The following is a 19516-nucleotide window of genomic DNA, read 5'->3' on the forward strand; positions in this document are numbered from 1 at the left end:
AAAGTTAAATCAAATACTACTACTAAATAGAGTATATTTTTGTGATTAGTAAGACTAGTTATCTAGTTGCCGCCTCAAATTATGTACTGTAATTTATAAGTGGGAGTCAAAGTCTTCTGTTTTGACCAAGAGAAAGTAACGTATTTGAATTTGACCATTAAGTTTGAAAATTTAAATCAATATTTTCTCTTTAAATACTGGCAAAAATTGATTATTGTAAAGTCTTTTGGTTTTAAATTATCAAAAATACATGCCACTATCGTATGCTGCAAATCTATTAAATTTATTTATATGTGTTTTCCCCCACAAATAATTTCAAATTTTTTAAAATTTGAACACTGAGAAAATTAGAAATCAGAATGATGATTATTTCTGAGGATTCCAATTCTAACATTTAAAAAATGNAAAAAAAAAAAAAAAAAAAAAAAAAAAGACAAAACAAAAACTCATTGGAGGTACATTTCGGGTCAGACCAAAGCCTGTTCTTTTATTCTTCTTCAGACGAGAGAGAGAACTTGTAAAAAGGGTTTGAATAAGTCAGACAGAGATCACGAAACCCTAATTTTGTCTCCCGATGGTGGCGAGAAACAGTCGACGGGAGCTATTCTTCGTAGCAGCTTCTCTGATCTCCCTAGCCTTAGCTTTACTTGGCCTAACGGAAGCAAACTCCGAAGGCGACGCTCTTCACGCTCTTCGACAGAGCTTGTCAGATCCAGACCATGTTCTTCAGAGCTGGGATCCAACTCTTGTTAATCCTTGTACTTGGTTTCATGTCACTTGTAACCAACACAACCAAGTCACTCGACTGTAAACATCCTCTCTCCCTCTCTCTCTCTAGCTCATCTTTGATGCGATGATTCTTGAGTTCATTTCTTTTGGAAGCTAACCATTTAGTAGGGATTACAATTACTATAACCTGATTCTAGATTCAAGGATCTAAATAGAGAAATCAACCACTATAATCTTGATTTGATTTTTTTTTGTTTTTGTTTTTGGAGCATTACTCTCTGTTTTGTTGCCTTTGTATTTTGGCTTCTGCTAGTGTTTAAGTTTTGATTCTTTAAGATTCATAAATGAGTAATGACATGATATATATATATATATATATATATATATATTTTTTTTTTTTGTGGTAGCTACAGAATCAAAAGTACCACTAAGAAGAATCCATTTTCTTGTTTTTTAACTTCATTTTCTCTGCTCACTGATATTATTGTTGCCTATTTTAAATTGGAATCTTCTTGTTCCTTTTTTCGATATAACGATTTTTTAGTATGTTCTCAAAGTTTTATCCTTGTTGTTGGCAGGGATTTGGGGAACTCAAACTTATCTGGACATCTTGTACCTGAACTTGGGAAGCTTCAACATTTACAATATCTGTATGCAATCTCACCACTCTCTGAAAGACTTAACTTTTACTGATGCAAAAGTTAGTTCCCAATTATGTGATTAGATAATTGTATATTAACTGTTTCTCCTCTGGCTCTGATTCATACAGTGAACTCTACAAAAACGAGATTCAAGGACCTATACCTTTTGAACTTGGGAATCTGAAGAGTTTGATCAGTTTGGATCTGTACAGCAACAATCTCACTGGGAAGATACCGTCTTCTTTGGGGAAATTGAAGTCACTCGTCTTTCTGTAAGTTTTTTTTATTAGTCGTTGTTGTATATACATTAGTAAGTAGGCAAGTGTTACTTGTGCTAATCATGATTTTTATATATCTCTTTTCTTCTTTTGCTTTTCTCTCTTTGTGCTATGAATTTTTCTAAGTAAAATTGTTCTACATGACAGGCGGCTTAACGAAAACCAATTAACCGGTCCAATTCCTAGAGAGCTCACCGCTGTTTCAAGCCTCAAAGTTGTGTAAGTTCAGTTACTCCAGCACTGTACTACCACTTCTGTTTGCCACTAAGGCTTTGAGTCTTTTTGTTCAGTTGAATTAATAAATATGCTTTCTTTGTCAGTGATGTATCAAGCAATGATTTGTGTGGAACAATACCAGTAGAAGGACCTTTTGAACACATTCCTATGCAAAAGTAAGTTCTTTTATGACCAACAACATTTGTCCCTTACCACAAGCTTGTTTTCTAACGCAAAGCTGCCCCATTGGTACAGCTTTGAGAACAACCTGAGATTGGAGGGACCAGAACTACTAGGTCTTGCAAGCTACGACACCAATTGCACTTGAAAGAAGTTGAAGAATCTATAAAAAGAAGAATGGGCCGGTGTGACCTTGTAAGAACTATGTACCATATATAAGTAACTCTGCACCAAGTGTTTGTAAATCTATATAGCGCCTTGTTTCATGTTAAAATATAAGAGAAGTTTCAAAGACGGAAGCATGCAGTGTATTGGTACTGGTAGACGGTGAATTTGAGTGAATGTTAAACATTCCATAATAATATGTATAATTGGGTTTGATTTTTGCAGTATTTAGCTACATATATGTATGTAACTTTGTATCTTATTAAAGAAACATGACTGTGTGCAATTATCTTTCACTACCTTATCATCATCATTTATCTTAAATTACCGTTATTCGGTAACCCTGCATGTCGAAGTCCACCCATTACATTAGCAGTCAATGGTTGTTATAGTTTCGTCAGATGAACTATCATCATAATCGCTCCTATTTGATTCTGAATCAGTGGTGACAACGCACGCAAAATCTTCATAATTTCTAGGCAAAGGCAAACAATCTATACACTTAGTTGTCAAGAACCGGCCAGGTTAGAGATTTTGGGCATAGGACACCATACAAAAGTGCTCCAAAAGTGGTTAGAGATTATGTAATCCACCAAGTTTGTTTCCGTTTATCGTGAGGCAGGTTTATTGGTAGACTTGTGCTTAATTATGAAAAGTAAAGATTTTTTAAAAGACACACCAAAGTCTATAACATATATTTGTTGTTAGTGCTCTCGACCTCAATCTTCAATCAAGCGCAGTTAAATTGTGGAAGATAATCTCAACCGCACGTTCGATTTCCTCCTCCGAGATAATCAAAGGCGGAACAATCCTAACGACATTCCCTTTCCCTGCCGTCAAGATTAGAAGACCAGAAGCAAGGCAAGCATTGACCAATGGGCTTGCCGGTACATCGAGCTCCACTCCTATGATAAGCCCTTCTCCTCTCACTTCCTTCACGTGCGAGTTTCCTCCTAATTTCATCATCAACAAATCCTTAAAGTATAGACCTTTGCTTGACACACTCGACAAGAAAGAGGGTTTGGATACTTTATCAAGAACAGCGATGGCTGCACTGCACACAAGAGGGTTCCCTGCAAATGTGCTTCCGTGATCTCCATAAGTGATGGTCTCAGCAACCTTCTCAGTCACAAGCACCGCTCCAATTGGTAAACCACCGGTTAAAGGCTTTCCAACCGTCATTATGTCAGGAGTTACACCGAATGCTTCATATGCCCAAAGGTTACAGTTCGACCCAAACCACACTGAACCTGGATAAGTAGAAGAGATCAAAAAGGAGAAGAAAAGAGAAAGACTTCAGAAGGGGGATCAAAGTCAAGAACGAAGCAAGATATTGCAGTACGTATGTATGTACCTCATCGAAGACAAGAAAAGATCCAGTAGCATCACAAGCAAAGCGAAGAGACTGAAGAAACTCTTTTGTCGCAGAGTAAACCCCACCTTCTCCTTGAATAGGCTCCACAAACACTGCAGCTATTTTACCCGAGAGGATAAGATCTGTAGCTGCTTGAATGTTACAGTATTCTAAGAATGTTACGCCTGGCATGATGGGTTCGAAAGGAGTTCTATACTGTTCTTTGCTTGTCAAGGCAAGAGCTCCCAAGGTTCTTCCATGGAAACTGTTTGTGAAGGCGATGAAGCCTGTCGCGACTTCCTTGTCTTCAGGATGGGTGAATCTCTGGAAATTTCTAGAGAACTTGATGGCTGCTTCGTTGGCTTCTGTTCCAGAGTTGCAAAAGAACACACGGTCTGCGAAAGAACTTGCCACAAGGCGTTTTGCGAGTTCAATCTGCAGAGAAGTTACAACATTTCAGACTCTAGCAATGGTTGAAGTATATAATATGAGCACGAAGGTATACAAAAAGATTAAGGATGCACATATAAGGCCTAGACAGAAGTTCAACCCTAAACAATACCAATGTGACTAGTGCTCAATCCTTAATATATCTTCCTGTAACACTCTCAACGGCTAAAGCATTCCCACAACAAGATCCCAACTCCAGTGAAACAGACAGATAGACACCAATACATCAATATACATATGTGAATGTGTTACTGATGTAAAATATCTCTTCCAAGCCCAAAAGATTAAAGCAAACCAGAAGATGTAACACCCATAAAAGAAGCTTATCTAGATTGGAGGCATAGAAAGAAACACATAAGAAGATCCCTTATTTGCTAGCTAGCATTCTCAAAGAAGATCCCAGTTGAAGCGCATGCATGTCATTGTTAGGAGAAAAACAAATCCCACATAGGCCATGGATGATAACAAGATGAAAAGTTTCGAGCTTTACGCCAGATATGAAAAAATTCAGTAAATTGCAAAACAAAAAATTTTCAACATCAAAGCATAAATGGCAAATGGGCTAACAGAATTCATACCTGAGGAATGGTGTAATAGAGATTGCTGACATGGGCAAGAACAGCAGCTTGCTGAGTGACAGCTTGAAGCCAATCAGGATCTCCATGGCCGAGAGCATTCACAGCGATTCCAGATGCACAATCCAGATACTCTTTCCCTTGTGCGTCCAACAACTTACAACCTTTCCCACTCGAGAGCACCACAGGAGCTCGCGCGTATGTTCCCACGAGAACTTTTGCCTCCTCTTCAATCACCCTCTGGCTCACACTTTCTTTTATCGAAACCTGTGCTTGTTCGCTCGCTATCCGGACTGAGTCTTCTACTGCATAACATAGTCAAACCAGAACAAAAAAAAAAAAACAAGGCGTGAGGATTTCAAAACTTGTCACACTAAAAAATCGAAATAACAAAGGAGTAACTAACACAAAGAAGTGAAAGCAGGACGTGTCCTGTGTATAAGAAAATTTTGACAAACTTCAACATGTGAAACTAAGCATATCTAGTAATCCATCATTTTCTATGATAGCAGATTAGAGTTGTACCCAAGTCATACAACCAGAAGAGAACAATGTCAACCAAAGCTACAATACTTATGAGAAATTGGGTAGTAAAAACATTTGGAACCACAGGGAATACATGTCTTACTTACTTACTTACTTACTTAGTTGTCCAACCGACTTATTATTTACATCATATCAGATGAACTTTGACAATAATTTAACCTACAAAGCTTTCTATAATCTCAACCTGCAAGATCTTCACACTGTTCTTATTCTATTTCTTTGTCTCCCTGCCTGACCCTTTCATATACCTCAACAGCACTCGATTGATTGATAAAAGTTCCCCAATTTCTAGTTAGCCTGTTTAAGTAGCCAAGTGATCAAAAGAACCACACAACAAATACTCATCATTCATCAAAACCGAACTTGAGGATCGAAGCAACCAATTGAAGTAATCAGCACATATGTATGTACCTCGAGAATCACGGGCGCAGAGAGGTGAGAGACGAAAGCGAGAGTTAAAAGAAGATAGGAGAGATCGTCTGTGAGAGAGAAGGAGAGATCGAGGGAAGAAGCTGGTGAATGGGAGAAGACGCGACGGAGAAGAAGTAGATCGAACTGAGCGAAATGATCCAGTGGGATGGCTGATACATGATACAGAGGAAGAAGATGAAGCAGCCGCCATTGAAGAGTTTATTATTTGAGAAGAAGAGCAAATTCTCAATTTTTTTCTCACATCTAAATTCGGTACAACCGATTTAAACCAGAATCAACAACATATCTTTTAATAACTCGGTTTAACCAATTTAATCCAGAATCAACAACATACACATATCTTATAAAAGATTTAAACCAGAATCAACAACGTATCTTCTTTAGTTTGGTATTCGACTGAAAACAAGTAAACAAAACGTAACAATCAACTACACTTTAATCATATGATAAAGGATCTTGTGATATTAGAGTACATGATTAACCATATAATCTGAGAATTTTATAACAATGATATTCTTAATGAAACAAAACTCAGATTGGGATGTCAACAAAGTTAATTAATGTCTCGATAGAGGGATGAAGATGTGGACAGAGTGTTATCAATCAAGATATGTCCTATTCCTATGGCAAGCATGGATATATTAGGAGCAAAAAATCAAACAATCAGTGATTAAGAAGAGCACATATTTAAAGCTCCTAAATTACTAAAAGAAGCAAACAAACAAAAAAGAATATTGAAATCTTTCATATGAATATTCTTTTTTTTTTGTTTCTTTTAGTAATTTAGGAGCTTTAAATATCTTGCATATGGACATTGTATAAGTTTTCGATCCCCCTTTACAATGTCCCCTTCTACCTACTTATACTAGGACGGGTTAATTAATGCCCGAAATCAATCTACTCCCCCAATCACGCATTTCATTTATGGTGGTCAGTCTTTAGAATCTTTGGCTACATCCCGAGCTCCGAAGTGACTTGATTCTCTTGTTACCTCGCCCCTGCTTCTTCTTAGTGGACCTCATCTGGTTTTAACTGGTCGGACTCACTATTCATCCCGACCCACATCATCCAGCTCGGGGCCAGGCACGTGGATCGAGATGAATAATCGTGGTACCAACAATAAGCTAACTCTTACATGTTGTACGAGTCTTTTGACTCCTAGACTACAAGAGATGTGGGAACAAATGATTGAAGAGGAATCAATTCCTGTGTTAGACAGAGTTTATTGCCCAACCCTAGGTGCTCGAGTTTAATATCAAAAACCGAGATTTCTAAATCTACCAAAGAAGGTTGGAGTTGCTGTGTCAAATGTGCTATACCCTTTTGTATCAATTGCAAAGTTCCGTGGCACAATAAGTTGTCATGCAACGATTACAAGAGATTGGGTCCAAGTCCTACAACGAATGATTTCAAACTTAAAGTTCTAGCAAATCAGAACATGTGGCATCAATGTGAAAAGTGCAAACACATGATCGAACGTTCAGAAGGATGCATGCATGCATGTAACTTGCAGGTTTCACGTACCACATGTACCACCATATCTTAATCACATTAATATCTAATCATTTCAAAATTTATTTATGTTTTCGTCAAATTAACAATGTAATAATGTTCATATATATGATTTGATAGATGTGGATACTTGTTTTGCTACACATGTGGATCGGAGCTGAATGGGAGGAAAAAGGTTGCGCTCATAAAGAAGAGTTTGATGCGGAACTCCATTGCATTGTTGGTGGAGTATGTGTTAGTGTCCTCGTTCTGCTTCTAGTTGCCGGTAATGTGGGAGCCAAATCCCTCACCCGATGACCTTAGTGGTCAAGAACAAGTGTTTAGAGAAAATATGTGTATTATTAAGTTTTTGTCTTGAAAATCAAATATCCTTGTAAGGTTACTACAGTGATAAGTATTTTATACTACAAAATACAACTAATTCTAGATTAATACAATTCTTCTTCATAAATGGGCATACGTTTTGATCCTAACTAGTATTCATGTCATAACGCTCGATCTTGGTTTGACCGGATATCCTTTAAATATGTAAATCTCTCATTTACTCCAATCACCTCGACAAACATGCTTGGCTCGAAAACTCGAACTCCTTCAAGTTCCTGAACAGACTAGCCCCAAGCAGATCTTTCTCTCTTCCTGACCTCTTAGAATTCTCTTGACATGTCGTATAGTGGCCCCCACGACATTCGGTCTAATGTTGACCCGAACCCGGAGGAGGGGTTCTTGGTCCCAACAGGTAGAATTGTTTATCTCATTGTGCATTATGTATATTGATAAAACAATCGGTTTTGTAGATCGTTCATGTTGCTGATAAAATGACAACTTATTAATGTGATTGGTATTCAACCATCACTGTGATAGGGATATACCATTAGTATGGTAACTAATTACAAAAAAAGTATAATGAAGTTAAAAATAAAAATTGTTTCTTTTCATAGCTTCTTGTAACCCATGATGATTCAGTACCACTTGGATTTAAAATTATTGTTGTCAAGAGCAACACCAACACCTTACACCCACCCACTGAGATATTTTAATTTCTTTAAGAATCATTTCAGCTTTTTTGGCGCCTTTTAGGAGGAATAAACTTTTCTTATCCTAATAATGAATAAAACAAGTTCGTGTACCTACGCTTCTCCGAGTGGTTCCGATCATGGCCTATGATGAGTCTCGAACCATCCTCCTGGAGAAGAACGAAGATTGCCCTGGCTGTATCATTGATCGAACTAAGCAACACCAGCAAGGCGTCCCTTACTTGCACCTCTCCTTCATCTGGCTCGTCTCACTCTGCACTGGTTTTTTTTTTTAACTTTGTTTTCTCAACCTCTCTTAGTAATTTCTACAAACACTTGGCGTGCAAGTGATTCATATTCGAATTAACTAGGCTATATGTGATACTCATGTTTCGAACCTTTTTGGTGATTAATTCAGCTCTCCCAATCTCTTCTCTGTTTCCATATCTTTATTTCATGGTAAGTTTATTATTTATTAGTTACACCTTAATATTGTTTTTGATAGCTTTAAAACTCTCCATTGATTAGCTTGGTTTTGTAATGTGGTGGTGGCAGATCAAAGACTTTGGTATTGCAAAACAAGAAGAAGATATTGGTTTCTATGCTGGTTTGTTGGTAATTTTATTTCTTTTTGCTTTGTCTTAGGCTATTTGTTATTTATTGCTTGTACCAATCTTGGAAGATTTCTTAAGTGTTTCTTGATAACTTTGTAATTAGGATCATCATTCATGATTGGAAGAGCTTTGACATCTATTGTCTGGGGGAAATTAGCTGATCGATATGGTCGCAAACCTATTATTCTCATTGGAACTTTCTCAGTGTTAGCTTTTTTTTTATTCATCAGAGTAAAGATTATTATTCAATTTTTTTTCTTTGTCTTGCAGATTTTTTTATAAGCTGCCTGACTCTCTTTTCAGGATCATATTCAATACCCTCTTTGGTCTAAGCACAAGTGTCTGGCTTGCTATTTCCTTTAGATTTCTTCTTGGCTGCTTCAATTGTCTACTTGGAGTTATAAGGGTACGTCTTAAGTACTCAGAATACAGTAGCTTCTCACCCTGATATAAAAAATGAAAAGGATCGTGTAAAGTGTTATAAGGGTAGCATTTCCTGAAAGGTGTTTCCTTTGTTCTTTTGCCATGTTTCAGGCATATGCTTCAGAAGTCGTCAGTGAAGAGTACAACGCTCTTAGTCTTTCTGTTGTAAGGCTTTTATCTACTTCGAAACGTCGTTATTGCCGCCAATGTTTACTTTTATCTAGAGGATAAATACTTCTGTTCCGTTTCACTTTCTCAGGTAAGTACATCGAGAGGTATAGGATTGATACTAGGTCCTGCTATTGGAGGTTATCTTGCTCAGGTACACTTGACTCTAGAATCTGTTCAGTTAACTTTTCGGAATTTGACTTTCCTGTCCTGCTTAGCTGACTTGGTTTCTGTTTTCATGTTTTTTTTAGCCTGCAGAGAAGTACCCAACTATATTTTCCCAGAGTTCAGTTTTTGGAAGGTATTTTTTCTCCATCCAGTCCATTTTTCAAATGCTAGCAAAGTTAGTTAACTCATTAGGTGCTTGGTGTTGTGCTTTACAGGTTGCCATATTTTCTACCGAGCTTAGTTATATCAGTCTATGCTACTGGGGTTTTCATCGCTTGCTGGTGGCTTCCTGTGAGTATGATAAATAGATATGATAGTGTATACTTGTTATGAACTGTTCAAGGACCTTCAAAAACAAAATTTGTTATATGGTATTGATCATAAAATGAGTTCTTATGAAGTTCCGGAGCTATAGTGTGTTGTATGACTTGACCATGTTATGATTTATATCAACCTAAGACTGGAAATGTTAACTCATAACTATATACAGGAAACACTACATACGCGTTGCNTTTCTGTTTTCATGTTTTTTTTAGCCTGCAGAGAAGTACCCAACTATATTTTCCCAGAGTTCAGTTTTTGGAAGGTATTTTTTCTCCATCCAGTCCATTTTTCAAATGCTAGCAAAGTTAGTTAACTCATTAGGTGCTTGGTGTTGTGCTTTACAGGTTGCCATATTTTCTACCGAGCTTAGTTATATCAGTCTATGCTACTGGGGTTTTCATCGCTTGCTGGTGGCTTCCTGTGAGTATGATAAATAGATATGATAGTGTATACTTGTTATGAACTGTTCAAGGACCTTCAAAAACAAAATTTGTTATATGGTATTGATCATAAAATGAGTTCTTATGAAGTTCCGGAGCTATAGTGTGTTGTATGACTTGACCATGTTATGATTTATATCAACCTAAGACTGGAAATGTTAACTCATAACTATATACAGGAAACACTACATACGCGTTGCAGAATTGCACAGGGGAGACTTAATCCAACTGAGCTAAACGATGACGAAAGCAGAGGAGGAGGAGGACTTGATGACCAGAACATAATTAGTAAGCCAAGTCTTCTGAGGAATCTTCCATTGATGGCTATCATCATCGTGTATTGTGTTTTTTCCCTCCAAGAGATAGCTTACTCAGAGGTGAGTTACTAATTACCTAAACTCATGCGAGTTTACTAGGACATAATTAGTTTTAGAGGTTCCTCACTTTCATATCTTCCTAGCTGCTTTAAGATATTGATAGCTCACTTTCAAATCAGTAAAGTTTTTAAGTATTGCAGAAGAAGTTTTGTTTATGAATTTACTCTTTTATTGGTACCTTTGCAAGATATTCTCACTCTGGGCCGTCAGTGACAGAAGCTATGGAGGATTGAGCTTCTCATCCCAAGATGTAGGCCAAGTTTTAGCTATATCAGGTGCATGTTGTATTTACCTTATATGGATGGTCTGGTGGGTTGGTCCAGAAAATTGTGATTAGTTTATTTGGAATTTTTCCAAAAATATTCTCCTTATCACATTATCTATAAAACCTTTTCAGGATCTCGCTTTTTTCATTCATGGTTGGTATTGTTTTCGTATATATAGTTCGTCAACTCTGTTTCTTGAGTTTGTTCTTGTCTATCTATATCCACCTTGGATGTTCCTCATAAATTGAGTTACCATATTTTCAGGACTTGGGCTTCTGGTGTTCCAACTTTTGGTATACCCACCGTTAGCTAAGGCCCTCAGACTCCTTGTGATTATACGTCTTTCTGCGGTAAATCTGGGGTTGAAGTTTCTCGATTTTTGAACGATGCTCTTTCGTTTCTTTTTTTTTTTTTTTTGAATTTAATGTTAAATTATATTCAAAGAAAAATAGTTTTGTTACAACAAGTGCAGCTAGCGTTTGAATAGTTGAGCTGAAAGAGAATACATAATTAAAGAGAAGACAAGATCAAAATCTAGTTTGAACCAAGCCTGAAAGCCACTTTCAAATCTCCGATCTCCCGTTCGCTGAATGGACAGAATCTGATCCCTCACCTGGCGATCAATCCATTTGATCAGTTGTCCTGAGATGTTAGCAGGTTGGCCATGCCATCGTCCATTGCGTTCTCTCCAGATGGTATACACCGTAAGTTGAAAAGTATAATGTGTTAAGAAGCTTCCCAGTCGATCAAGGCGCGTGTCTGATAAAAAGGTCAAAAGTTGATGCCAGTAGCCCCCTGTGCAGTCGCCTCCCACACTGCAGAAGAGAAAACGCAGGCGAAAAACATATGAGATCTAGTTTCGAAACTGTGCTGGCAGAAAACACAGGTCCCAGTAGCCCCAATGTTCCACCTTAGCATACGATTCCCTGTAGCCAGTTTGTCATGAGCCGCTAACCATGTGCAGAAAGTATACTTGGGAGTGGCATGAGTGAACCACACCGCTCGGTGCCATGAAACCTCAGGGGAGGTGGACCGAATATGATTCCAAGTGTCCGCCGTAGAGAAATCCGCATTGTATATGTCGTTCTTCCCTCTCCACAACACGAGATCAGGCTGTTCTGTTCTCTGTTGAAACTGCGAACGTAGTGTATCCACTATCGAGAGGAGATGTGGAAGACGAGGTGTCCGTCGTCTCCTAGTCGACCAGGATTTTGCCACTGGCATTGATCGACTTATCCCCAGATCAATAACCCCTCGAGACCCTGTCACATCCACCAACCTGCCCATAGCGGACCAGTTATCGAACCAAAAAGAGGTCTGCAAACCATTTCCCACCTCCACCTTACAGAACTGTTGGGCGACCGCTCTGTATTTTAAGATCTTCCGCCAAATCCAAGAGCCTGTACCCGTGTTCTCCTGAACCACCCACAACGACCGTCCCCTCAGCAAATAACGTTCAACCCATTGAACCCAAAGAGATCAACCATGAGAGAGTATTCGCTAGACCAACTTTAGGCAACACACATCATTTGCCTCTCGCAAGCTACGAAGACCAAGCCCTCCCTCCCAGCATGGCTTACAGACTGCGTCCCACTGCAGTTTGGCCTTTTTTGGATTCTGATCAGAACCCGACCACAAGAAAGCAGAGCAAAGCTTCTCCACTTCACAAATACATGCTCGGGGAAGTCGAAAAGCACCAATCCAGAAGTTGCAGATGCTCCATAGAACAGAGCTGACGAGGTTGTAACGGCCTGCAAAAGAAAGGTAGCGTGATGTCCAAGAACCGATACGCTTTTTGATCTGCTCAAGCAAAGGAGCATAGTCAGCAGAAGTAAGACATTTAGTCACCAACGGCAAGCCTAAATATCAGACAGGAAGCTCCCCAACCACAAAATCAAACTGATACGATATCTGTTGACGTGTTTGATCCGCAACACCAGCAAGATATACCGTTAATTTCTCCACGCTTATTTTGAGACCTGATAGCTTGGCAAACTTATCAAAAACTGAGACAATGCCCTCAATAGAATGTGGTTTACCATCAGTAAGGACCATCAAATCATCAGCAAAACTTAGATGGGTCAAATTGAGAGCTTTACACCGCGGATGATAACCAAACTGATATGTGCCAGCAGCGTTGTCAAGAAGTTTAGACAGGACGTCCATGCAGATGACGAACAAATAGGGGGACAGAGAACAGCCTTGCCGCAACCCCCTAGAACTATGAAAATATCCCGCAAGCTCTCCATTAACTTGGACAGAGAAAGAAGCAATGGTAACACATAATTCGATCCAATATATAAACTCTGCTGGTAGTTGCAATGCCGAGAGGACATTCAAGAGGAAGGGCCATTGAACCGAATCAAAAGCTTTCGATATATCAATCTTAATCGCACAACGCTCCGAGATTTCCTCCTTGTGATAGTTCTTGACCAACTCAGTAGCAAGCAACACGTTTTCAATCAGCAACCAATCCTTTACAAAGGTCGATTGATTCCCGAATATGAAACTAGGCAACACCACCTTCAACCTATTAGCAAGAATTTTTGAAATGACCTTATATAACACATTGCAACAAGAAATTGGTCGATAATCCTTCATCTCCATAGCATCCAACTTCTTCGGGATAAGCACTAGGATAGTAGAGTTTATCCCTTTAGGCAAAAAACCTTTGACAAAGAAAGATCGGACTGCAAGAATAAACTCTTGGCCAAGAATATCCCATGTCGCCTTATAGAACTCAGAAGTAAAGCCATCCGGGCCAGGAGATTTGTCATTTGGCATAGCAAAAAGAACATTCCTGATCTCCTCTGCAGTAACAGGCGCTATAAGTTGAGTTTGATCCACTGATGAGCATCGAAACGGCAACAAATCCTGGAGCATTGCAACTTTAACCCCTTCAAAATCAGTTGGTGAGAATTGTAAAAACTCCTTAAAATATCTCTCAGCCTCCAGCTCAATATCCTCACCCTTAGCAACAGTACCATTGGGGCAGGTAACCTCATTGATAGTATTTACCGCTTTCCTAGTAGCAGCAGCCCTATGAAAAGCTTTGTTATTCTTATCTCCAACCTGCAGCCAATGCAGTTTCGACCTCTGCTTGAGAAATCGTTCCTCTAAAGAGGCAACATGGTCCCAACGAAGAAAAGCTTCATTCTCCTCCTCCATAGATAACACAGTAGGATTAGAAAGGTTCTGCGTTTGCTTTGCACATAGCTCCTCAAAAGCGACTTGAGTTCTTTTCTCCAAATTACTGATTCGATCCTTTGCCAGCCGACGAACCAATGGCTTCAAACCCTTCAATTTTTTATGGAATCGAAACAGAGTCGACGTAGATAAAAACAGAGAGGGTGTTGTCTTCCAGTAAGTGTCAACCATAGGCTTAAAATCATCCAAAGTAGTAAGAACATTGACAAACTTGAACGGGCGACACTTTCTAACCGGCTCTGCACTCTGCAAAAGCAACCGACAACGCAAATGGTCTGAGCAACCCCCTGCCTCAAACACCGAATAAGCTCGCGGGAACCGCTGGAGCCAAACATCATTTACCAACACTCGGTCTAGTTTCTTCAAAATTGGATCATGATCCTGTTTGTTCCACCAAGTGAACAGCGGACCATTGGCTGCAATATCAGTAAGCGAACAATATCCCACAGCAGACTGGAAGTCCCGCATGCCACGAGTAACCATTGGATGATCCTCCACCCGCGAATGTTCAGATATATCTAAGGTCTCATTGAAATCCCCCATAAGCACCCAAGGTTTGGTGCATATAATTGGTGAATCCGCATGATCCTTCAACTCTTGCCACAAAACCTTACGCTGCTCCACAATATTCAGAGCATATACAAACAAACAGAAGAACTCGTCCGGTTGATCCTCCAACTTGACCGAAACAGTGATCAGCTGTTCACTTTTGTAAAAAGGAGTTACACGCACATTATTTTTCCATACAACCCACATACGACCTCGACTATTAAACTCATAATTTTCCAATATCGACCAATCCCTAAACACCTTCCCACCAATACGTTGAGCATTTTCTCTTGCACTCGAGTCTCTAACAAACAGCCAAACTGGAAATCAGTTTCCCTTAACCACTTCTGTATCACGGAATGTTTTGATATTTTGTTGAAGCCCCGAACATTCCAGAAGAACCCTGACATTTAAATTTTTTTATGGGAAGGCTTCCTACTCTGATCCCTAGAGTAGACTCTAGAGGATTGACTAGAAGCAACTGATACCGCTTTATGCGCTGATTTAGAGTCCCGAGGTAGAGACGGACGAAGCGTAGCCACCGGCTTCTCCCCGCGATCCTTACCCCCCATCCCAGTAGGAGCCAAAGCCCCCGTAGGAGGAACAAGAACAGGCACCGGGAGCGAGACCTGCTTCTCCAGCACTGTCTCCTCCACCACCTCCTCTTCCACTCCAAGAACCGAATAAGTGTTTGACAGGATGGTATCCTCATTAGGCTTGATCCCTTCCTGCACCTTCCCCGGACTACGCCCATGTTTTGATGGAGTGATCCATACCTGATCAGAACCCTCTTTCGCCGAAGACACCATAACATTGTCAGTAATAACCGGTGGAGGTGGTTTAGTGATTACTTCAGTAACACTAGAACCATCCCCAACAGTCGGACTATTCCCCGAAGGAACAGCAGGTGATATAGTAGATGGTGAAACAACCACCTCACTAACATCTGCTATAGCAGAGCTAGTCATTGAGAGACACTTAGTAGTTAAGTGTCCCCATTTCTGACAACCACTGCAACGCGGTGGCAACCATGGATAGCCATATTGAATGACCGTTTCAACCTCCCCTTCTTCTTCCCCTCCATAAACATACTCTCGTGGAAGCACTTTCGTTAAGTCAGCTTCAACCAACATCTTCGCTTCAGTAAAACTAACACAATCTTCCGTGTTTTGATGAAACCGAATTGGTTTACCCACCACACTAAACAGATACTCTAAACCCTTATCGGTAAACATTGAGGGAGGAATATTTCTTAAACTAACCCACAAAGGAATAGACTTCATCGCCGGTTGCGAGTCCACTTCGAACGACGACCACTTGGAAATAATCATAGGGATATCCATGATATTCCACATGCTTCTATTCAAAACCCTAGTTCTCATACTGTCATTACGGATCCGGAACTTCACCGTGGACTCATTAACAGCAAAAACATCAATCAACGTTGACTTATCACCCAAACGCCATATCTTGTTGATTATCATGTGGATCTTGCCCACATGTGGAGCTTTTTGATTTAAAAATTGTCCAATGAGGAAATCCTCCCACAAAGGTTTAGCGCCCACAAACACCTCCTTTGGCACTAGCACATTCTCCTTCCCTTCAACCTCTATGACTTCAAAGCTCTGTTTAGTAAAAACATGCCACCGTTAGAAACGTACGGTGCAACCGCTGATTCCCACCCCCCTTCACAGGAGACGAGGCATGAACGTCTTTCTCCACAACATCCTCCACATCCACACCGGTTTCTTGCGAAACCCCCAGACCCGGAGAATCCCCCGGCGGCTCCATACGAACAGAGAAAACGAGAAAAATCCTAGTCGCCCAAAAAATCGCCCTCAAAGTTAATTATGGAAACTCAATTCTTTGTTGTCGTTTTAAGCAGTCTCTTTGGTTTCTTATACTGAGTCTTGTTCATTTATTTACATTTTGTTGTTCAGGTATTGTTGATACCGCTGCTTTCTTGTTACCCCTATATAGCTTTGCTTTCTGGGGTGGCCCTTCATATGGTGATAAATTGTGCATCCATCATAAAAAACGCTTTATCTGTGAGTTTTTGTTATAACTCTGAAGCTTTTCTGCGTAATATCTCCTGATTTAACAGTAAGCAAGATTTGAAATACGTTTTCATGATTTGTGCGCAGATCTCTCTTGTCACAGGATTGTTTATCATGCTGAACAAGGCTGTGGTATGGTTCTTTGGGCTGGTGTATTGGCACTCTCTTTGCTTTACATTTATAGTTATCGCTATTTATTTACATGGGTAACTTCCTCTGCCCGGGCTCATACTCACTTTTCTTTAATTTGACACCTCAGCCTCAGAATCAGAGAGGTGCTGCTAATGGCATTTCTATGACCGCAATGTCTGTTTTTAAATCATTTGGTCCTGCTGGTGGAGGTGCCTTGTAAGTATTTACTCTGACTCATACACCAAGTAATATCTTGGAAACATCTATATTTTGGAAAAATGCACTCACATTCTTGCAAATGCAAGATATATACAAGCATCACCTTTGTTCGTCATAGACTGTTCTTGGCTGTTGCTAATTCACCTTTCTCCGTGTTCTGTTCACTCTGCAGATTCTCATGGGCACAAAAGAGACAAGACGCGACTTTCCTTCCAGGTAAAATTTGAGCACCCATCCCAGTCCATGTCAACTAAATATTATACCCGTGCCTAAAAGAACCGTAAACCATCATTGAGTATTTCATCCGAAAGACATGATTTTAATTACATTTTTTTGAACACTACACACACAGGTGATGAGATGGTGTTCTTGGTGTTGAACTTGGTACAGCTCGTAGGATTAATTCTAACGTTCATACCTTACATATCTCAAATCCACTAAGATATTCGTTACTCTTCACCCTTATAGCGAGGAATAAATGGGAAAACTCATACAAACTATTGTGCTTCTCTATGATTCGACACCAAAAGAATGACTAATAATGTAACTAATTTTCGTAGTATTCATTACCAATTATATGATTACGAATACTGGTCTTGGCAAAAACTTGTCCAAATTCAAGTAGTCCTTTATCCACATCATTTTTTCCCGATCATTTGGCCATTACGTCTTCTCTCTTGAGTCTTAGTCTCCTATGGATACTATCTGAGATTGGTTCTCTTTGTCTGCATAGTTTGCCCTAGAACATGAACATCAATAACTGCGACTTATACTAATGTCCTTCTAAGACAAAAAGCTCAATACCTTTCAAACTGAATTTTGATTCTTGTTCTAATAAAAGACTAGTCAAAACACAGAAACGTAAAAGGTTGGTGACATTGCCATAATAGTTGTAAACAGTAAATTACATACTTTAAACTTAATAATCAACTAAAAGTTTAAGAGTAATGAAACTTAGTAGTACTATGTAGTACGTAGTTACATAGCAAATATTTATATATTTTTTTTTGTGCAAACCACTAATTAATTTATTACTAGGTAATGCACGAACGAATGTTAGTCTATTTAGTTTTATAAATAGTCTAATTTATAGTAAAAATAATATCTTCTTTTTCTTTTTTCACTACATTTGAGTAGTACATCGTAGTTGTATATGATTTAATAATATACTAGGTTTTGAACCACACATAGCGTTAGCTTATTTGATATATTTTGGTGAAAATTATATATAGTTGATGTCGATAGTTATTTCATGTACTCAATTTTTTTACATTCATTTTAAGTTCTGAAATTTTGATTTAAATTATAATAATTTAAATCGTATTACTTTATCTGAAATAACGTAGTTTTATTTAAAATTTTGCTTTAATAGTAATTTAAATTTTCTTATAAGGTAAGATGATTGATTATAGTTATTTCAGATATAAATTTGTCTTCATACACAATTCACCAAAATATATCAAATAAACTCATGCTACATGTGGGTTCAAAACCTTGACCCATGAGATTGTTAATAATCAAACCGGTGTGTTTCTCCATAGGTTCCAATGGCTTGAAGATGAAGATATTGGGTCTATTCCTTTTAATACTATTAAGTCAAAAAATTATAAAGAACTTAAAATTTAACCTTTTTAAAATTTGGTCTTAATAGTAATTTAAAGTTTTTAGTACTAGTGAGGCAAAGTTTTCAAATAAATTATATACGATTGATGACATTTATTTCAAATAAATTATATACGATTAAAGTTTCCAAAATTTAACCTCTTCTGGTATTAACCTCTAATTTTGATTTCCTAAGTAATGTCTTGATGTTAACATTATATATTATACAATAAGGATTGACTATGTGGTACACAACTTATAATATTTTGTAGATTTATATAAATAATTGTAAAATAATTGATATTTGTTGTTTTTAATAGAATATGAAAGTTTTATATATATTTTATTGTATTTCCAAATATTTACAGTATTATTATATAAATAGGTGTTGACTTTGAAAGAATTATAAGTATGTATATTTTATTAAGAATAAACTGAATAAATAATTTTATTAAATTTTAATATATATTATTAAATTTCAATTTTAAATAATTTTGGTTTGAAGTTATAATTTTAGATTAAATAATTAGAATCTCTATAAATATTAAGATATTTATTAATTACCATATTTATTGGTAATCATAGAAACTAGAAATATTAGGATAAATGAACATATATAAAAAAAAACTATTATAATTAATGAGAATCCGAATCATTAAATCAGATTATATATTTCAATTTTGATCCGGCCCATATAGATGAAACAAAAAATTCAAAAATATTAAGATAGATGTTATATAATGTTTAATATTACTCAGAGTATATTGTTATATAATGTTTAATTTAAGATATTAACATTATATTTTAAGATGTAGTTTACGTATTTTTTTTCAATAGTGAAAAATGTTATATTGTCGGAATATTTAATTTTATATTGAT

The 19516-nt window shown here is 37.9% G+C and overlaps 2 protein-coding genes and 1 pseudogene across 2 annotated transcripts; 2 read left to right on the forward strand and 1 right to left on the reverse strand.

The window, feature by feature from the left end:
* LOC104780244 (somatic embryogenesis receptor kinase 1) lies at window positions 423-2433 on the forward strand. Its single transcript, XM_010504749.2, has 6 exons — window positions 423-807; window positions 1308-1379; window positions 1499-1642; window positions 1796-1867; window positions 1969-2040; window positions 2120-2433. Exons 1-6 carry the CDS (start codon window positions 575-577, stop codon window positions 2190-2192), a joined length of 666 nt encoding a protein of 221 aa, XP_010503051.1. The 5' UTR covers window positions 423-574; the 3' UTR covers window positions 2193-2433.
* On the reverse strand, window positions 2617-5813 carry LOC104780245 (annotated as a pseudogene).
* LOC104780246 (probable peptide/nitrate transporter At3g43790) lies at window positions 8128-17623 on the forward strand. Its single transcript, XM_019244602.1, has 16 exons — window positions 8128-8373; window positions 8647-8706; window positions 8809-8911; window positions 9009-9111; window positions 9240-9293; window positions 9388-9450; window positions 9548-9597; window positions 9680-9755; window positions 10408-10605; window positions 10793-10880; window positions 11136-11221; window positions 16568-16675; window positions 16772-16816; window positions 16944-17032; window positions 17208-17251; window positions 17388-17623. Exons 1-16 carry the CDS (start codon window positions 8232-8234, stop codon window positions 17474-17476), a joined length of 1398 nt encoding a protein of 465 aa, XP_019100147.1. The 5' UTR covers window positions 8128-8231; the 3' UTR covers window positions 17477-17623.

This window comes from Camelina sativa, chromosome 4 (genome assembly GCF_000633955.1).
Source record: "Camelina sativa cultivar DH55 chromosome 4, Cs, whole genome shotgun sequence".
In the NCBI taxonomy this organism is placed as follows: Eukaryota; Viridiplantae; Streptophyta; class Magnoliopsida; order Brassicales; family Brassicaceae; genus Camelina; species Camelina sativa.

What these genes read in the sequence shown, in the direction of transcription:
- LOC104780244 (XM_010504749.2), top strand. Translation starts at nt 575, where the DNA reads ATGGTGGCGAGAAACAGTCGACGGGAGCTATTCTTCGTAGCAGCTTCT. An exon ending in CTTCAACATTTACAATATCT is followed by an intron (nt 1,380 to 1,498) that starts GTATGCAATCTC and finishes TGATTCATACAG; the next exon opens with TGAACTCTACAAAAACGAGA. An exon ending in GAACACATTCCTATGCAAAA is followed by an intron (nt 2,041 to 2,119) that starts GTAAGTTCTTTT and finishes CCATTGGTACAG; the next exon opens with CTTTGAGAACAACCTGAGAT.
- LOC104780246 (XM_019244602.1), top strand. Translation starts at nt 8,232, where the DNA reads ATGGCCTATGATGAGTCTCGAACCATCCTCCTGGAGAAGAACGAAGAT. An exon ending in GCTCGTCTCACTCTGCACTG is followed by an intron (nt 8,374 to 8,646) that starts GTTTTTTTTTTT and finishes TGGTGGTGGCAG; the next exon opens with ATCAAAGACTTTGGTATTGC. An exon ending in GTCTACTTGGAGTTATAAGG is followed by an intron (nt 9,112 to 9,239) that starts GTACGTCTTAAG and finishes GCCATGTTTCAG; the next exon opens with GCATATGCTTCAGAAGTCGT.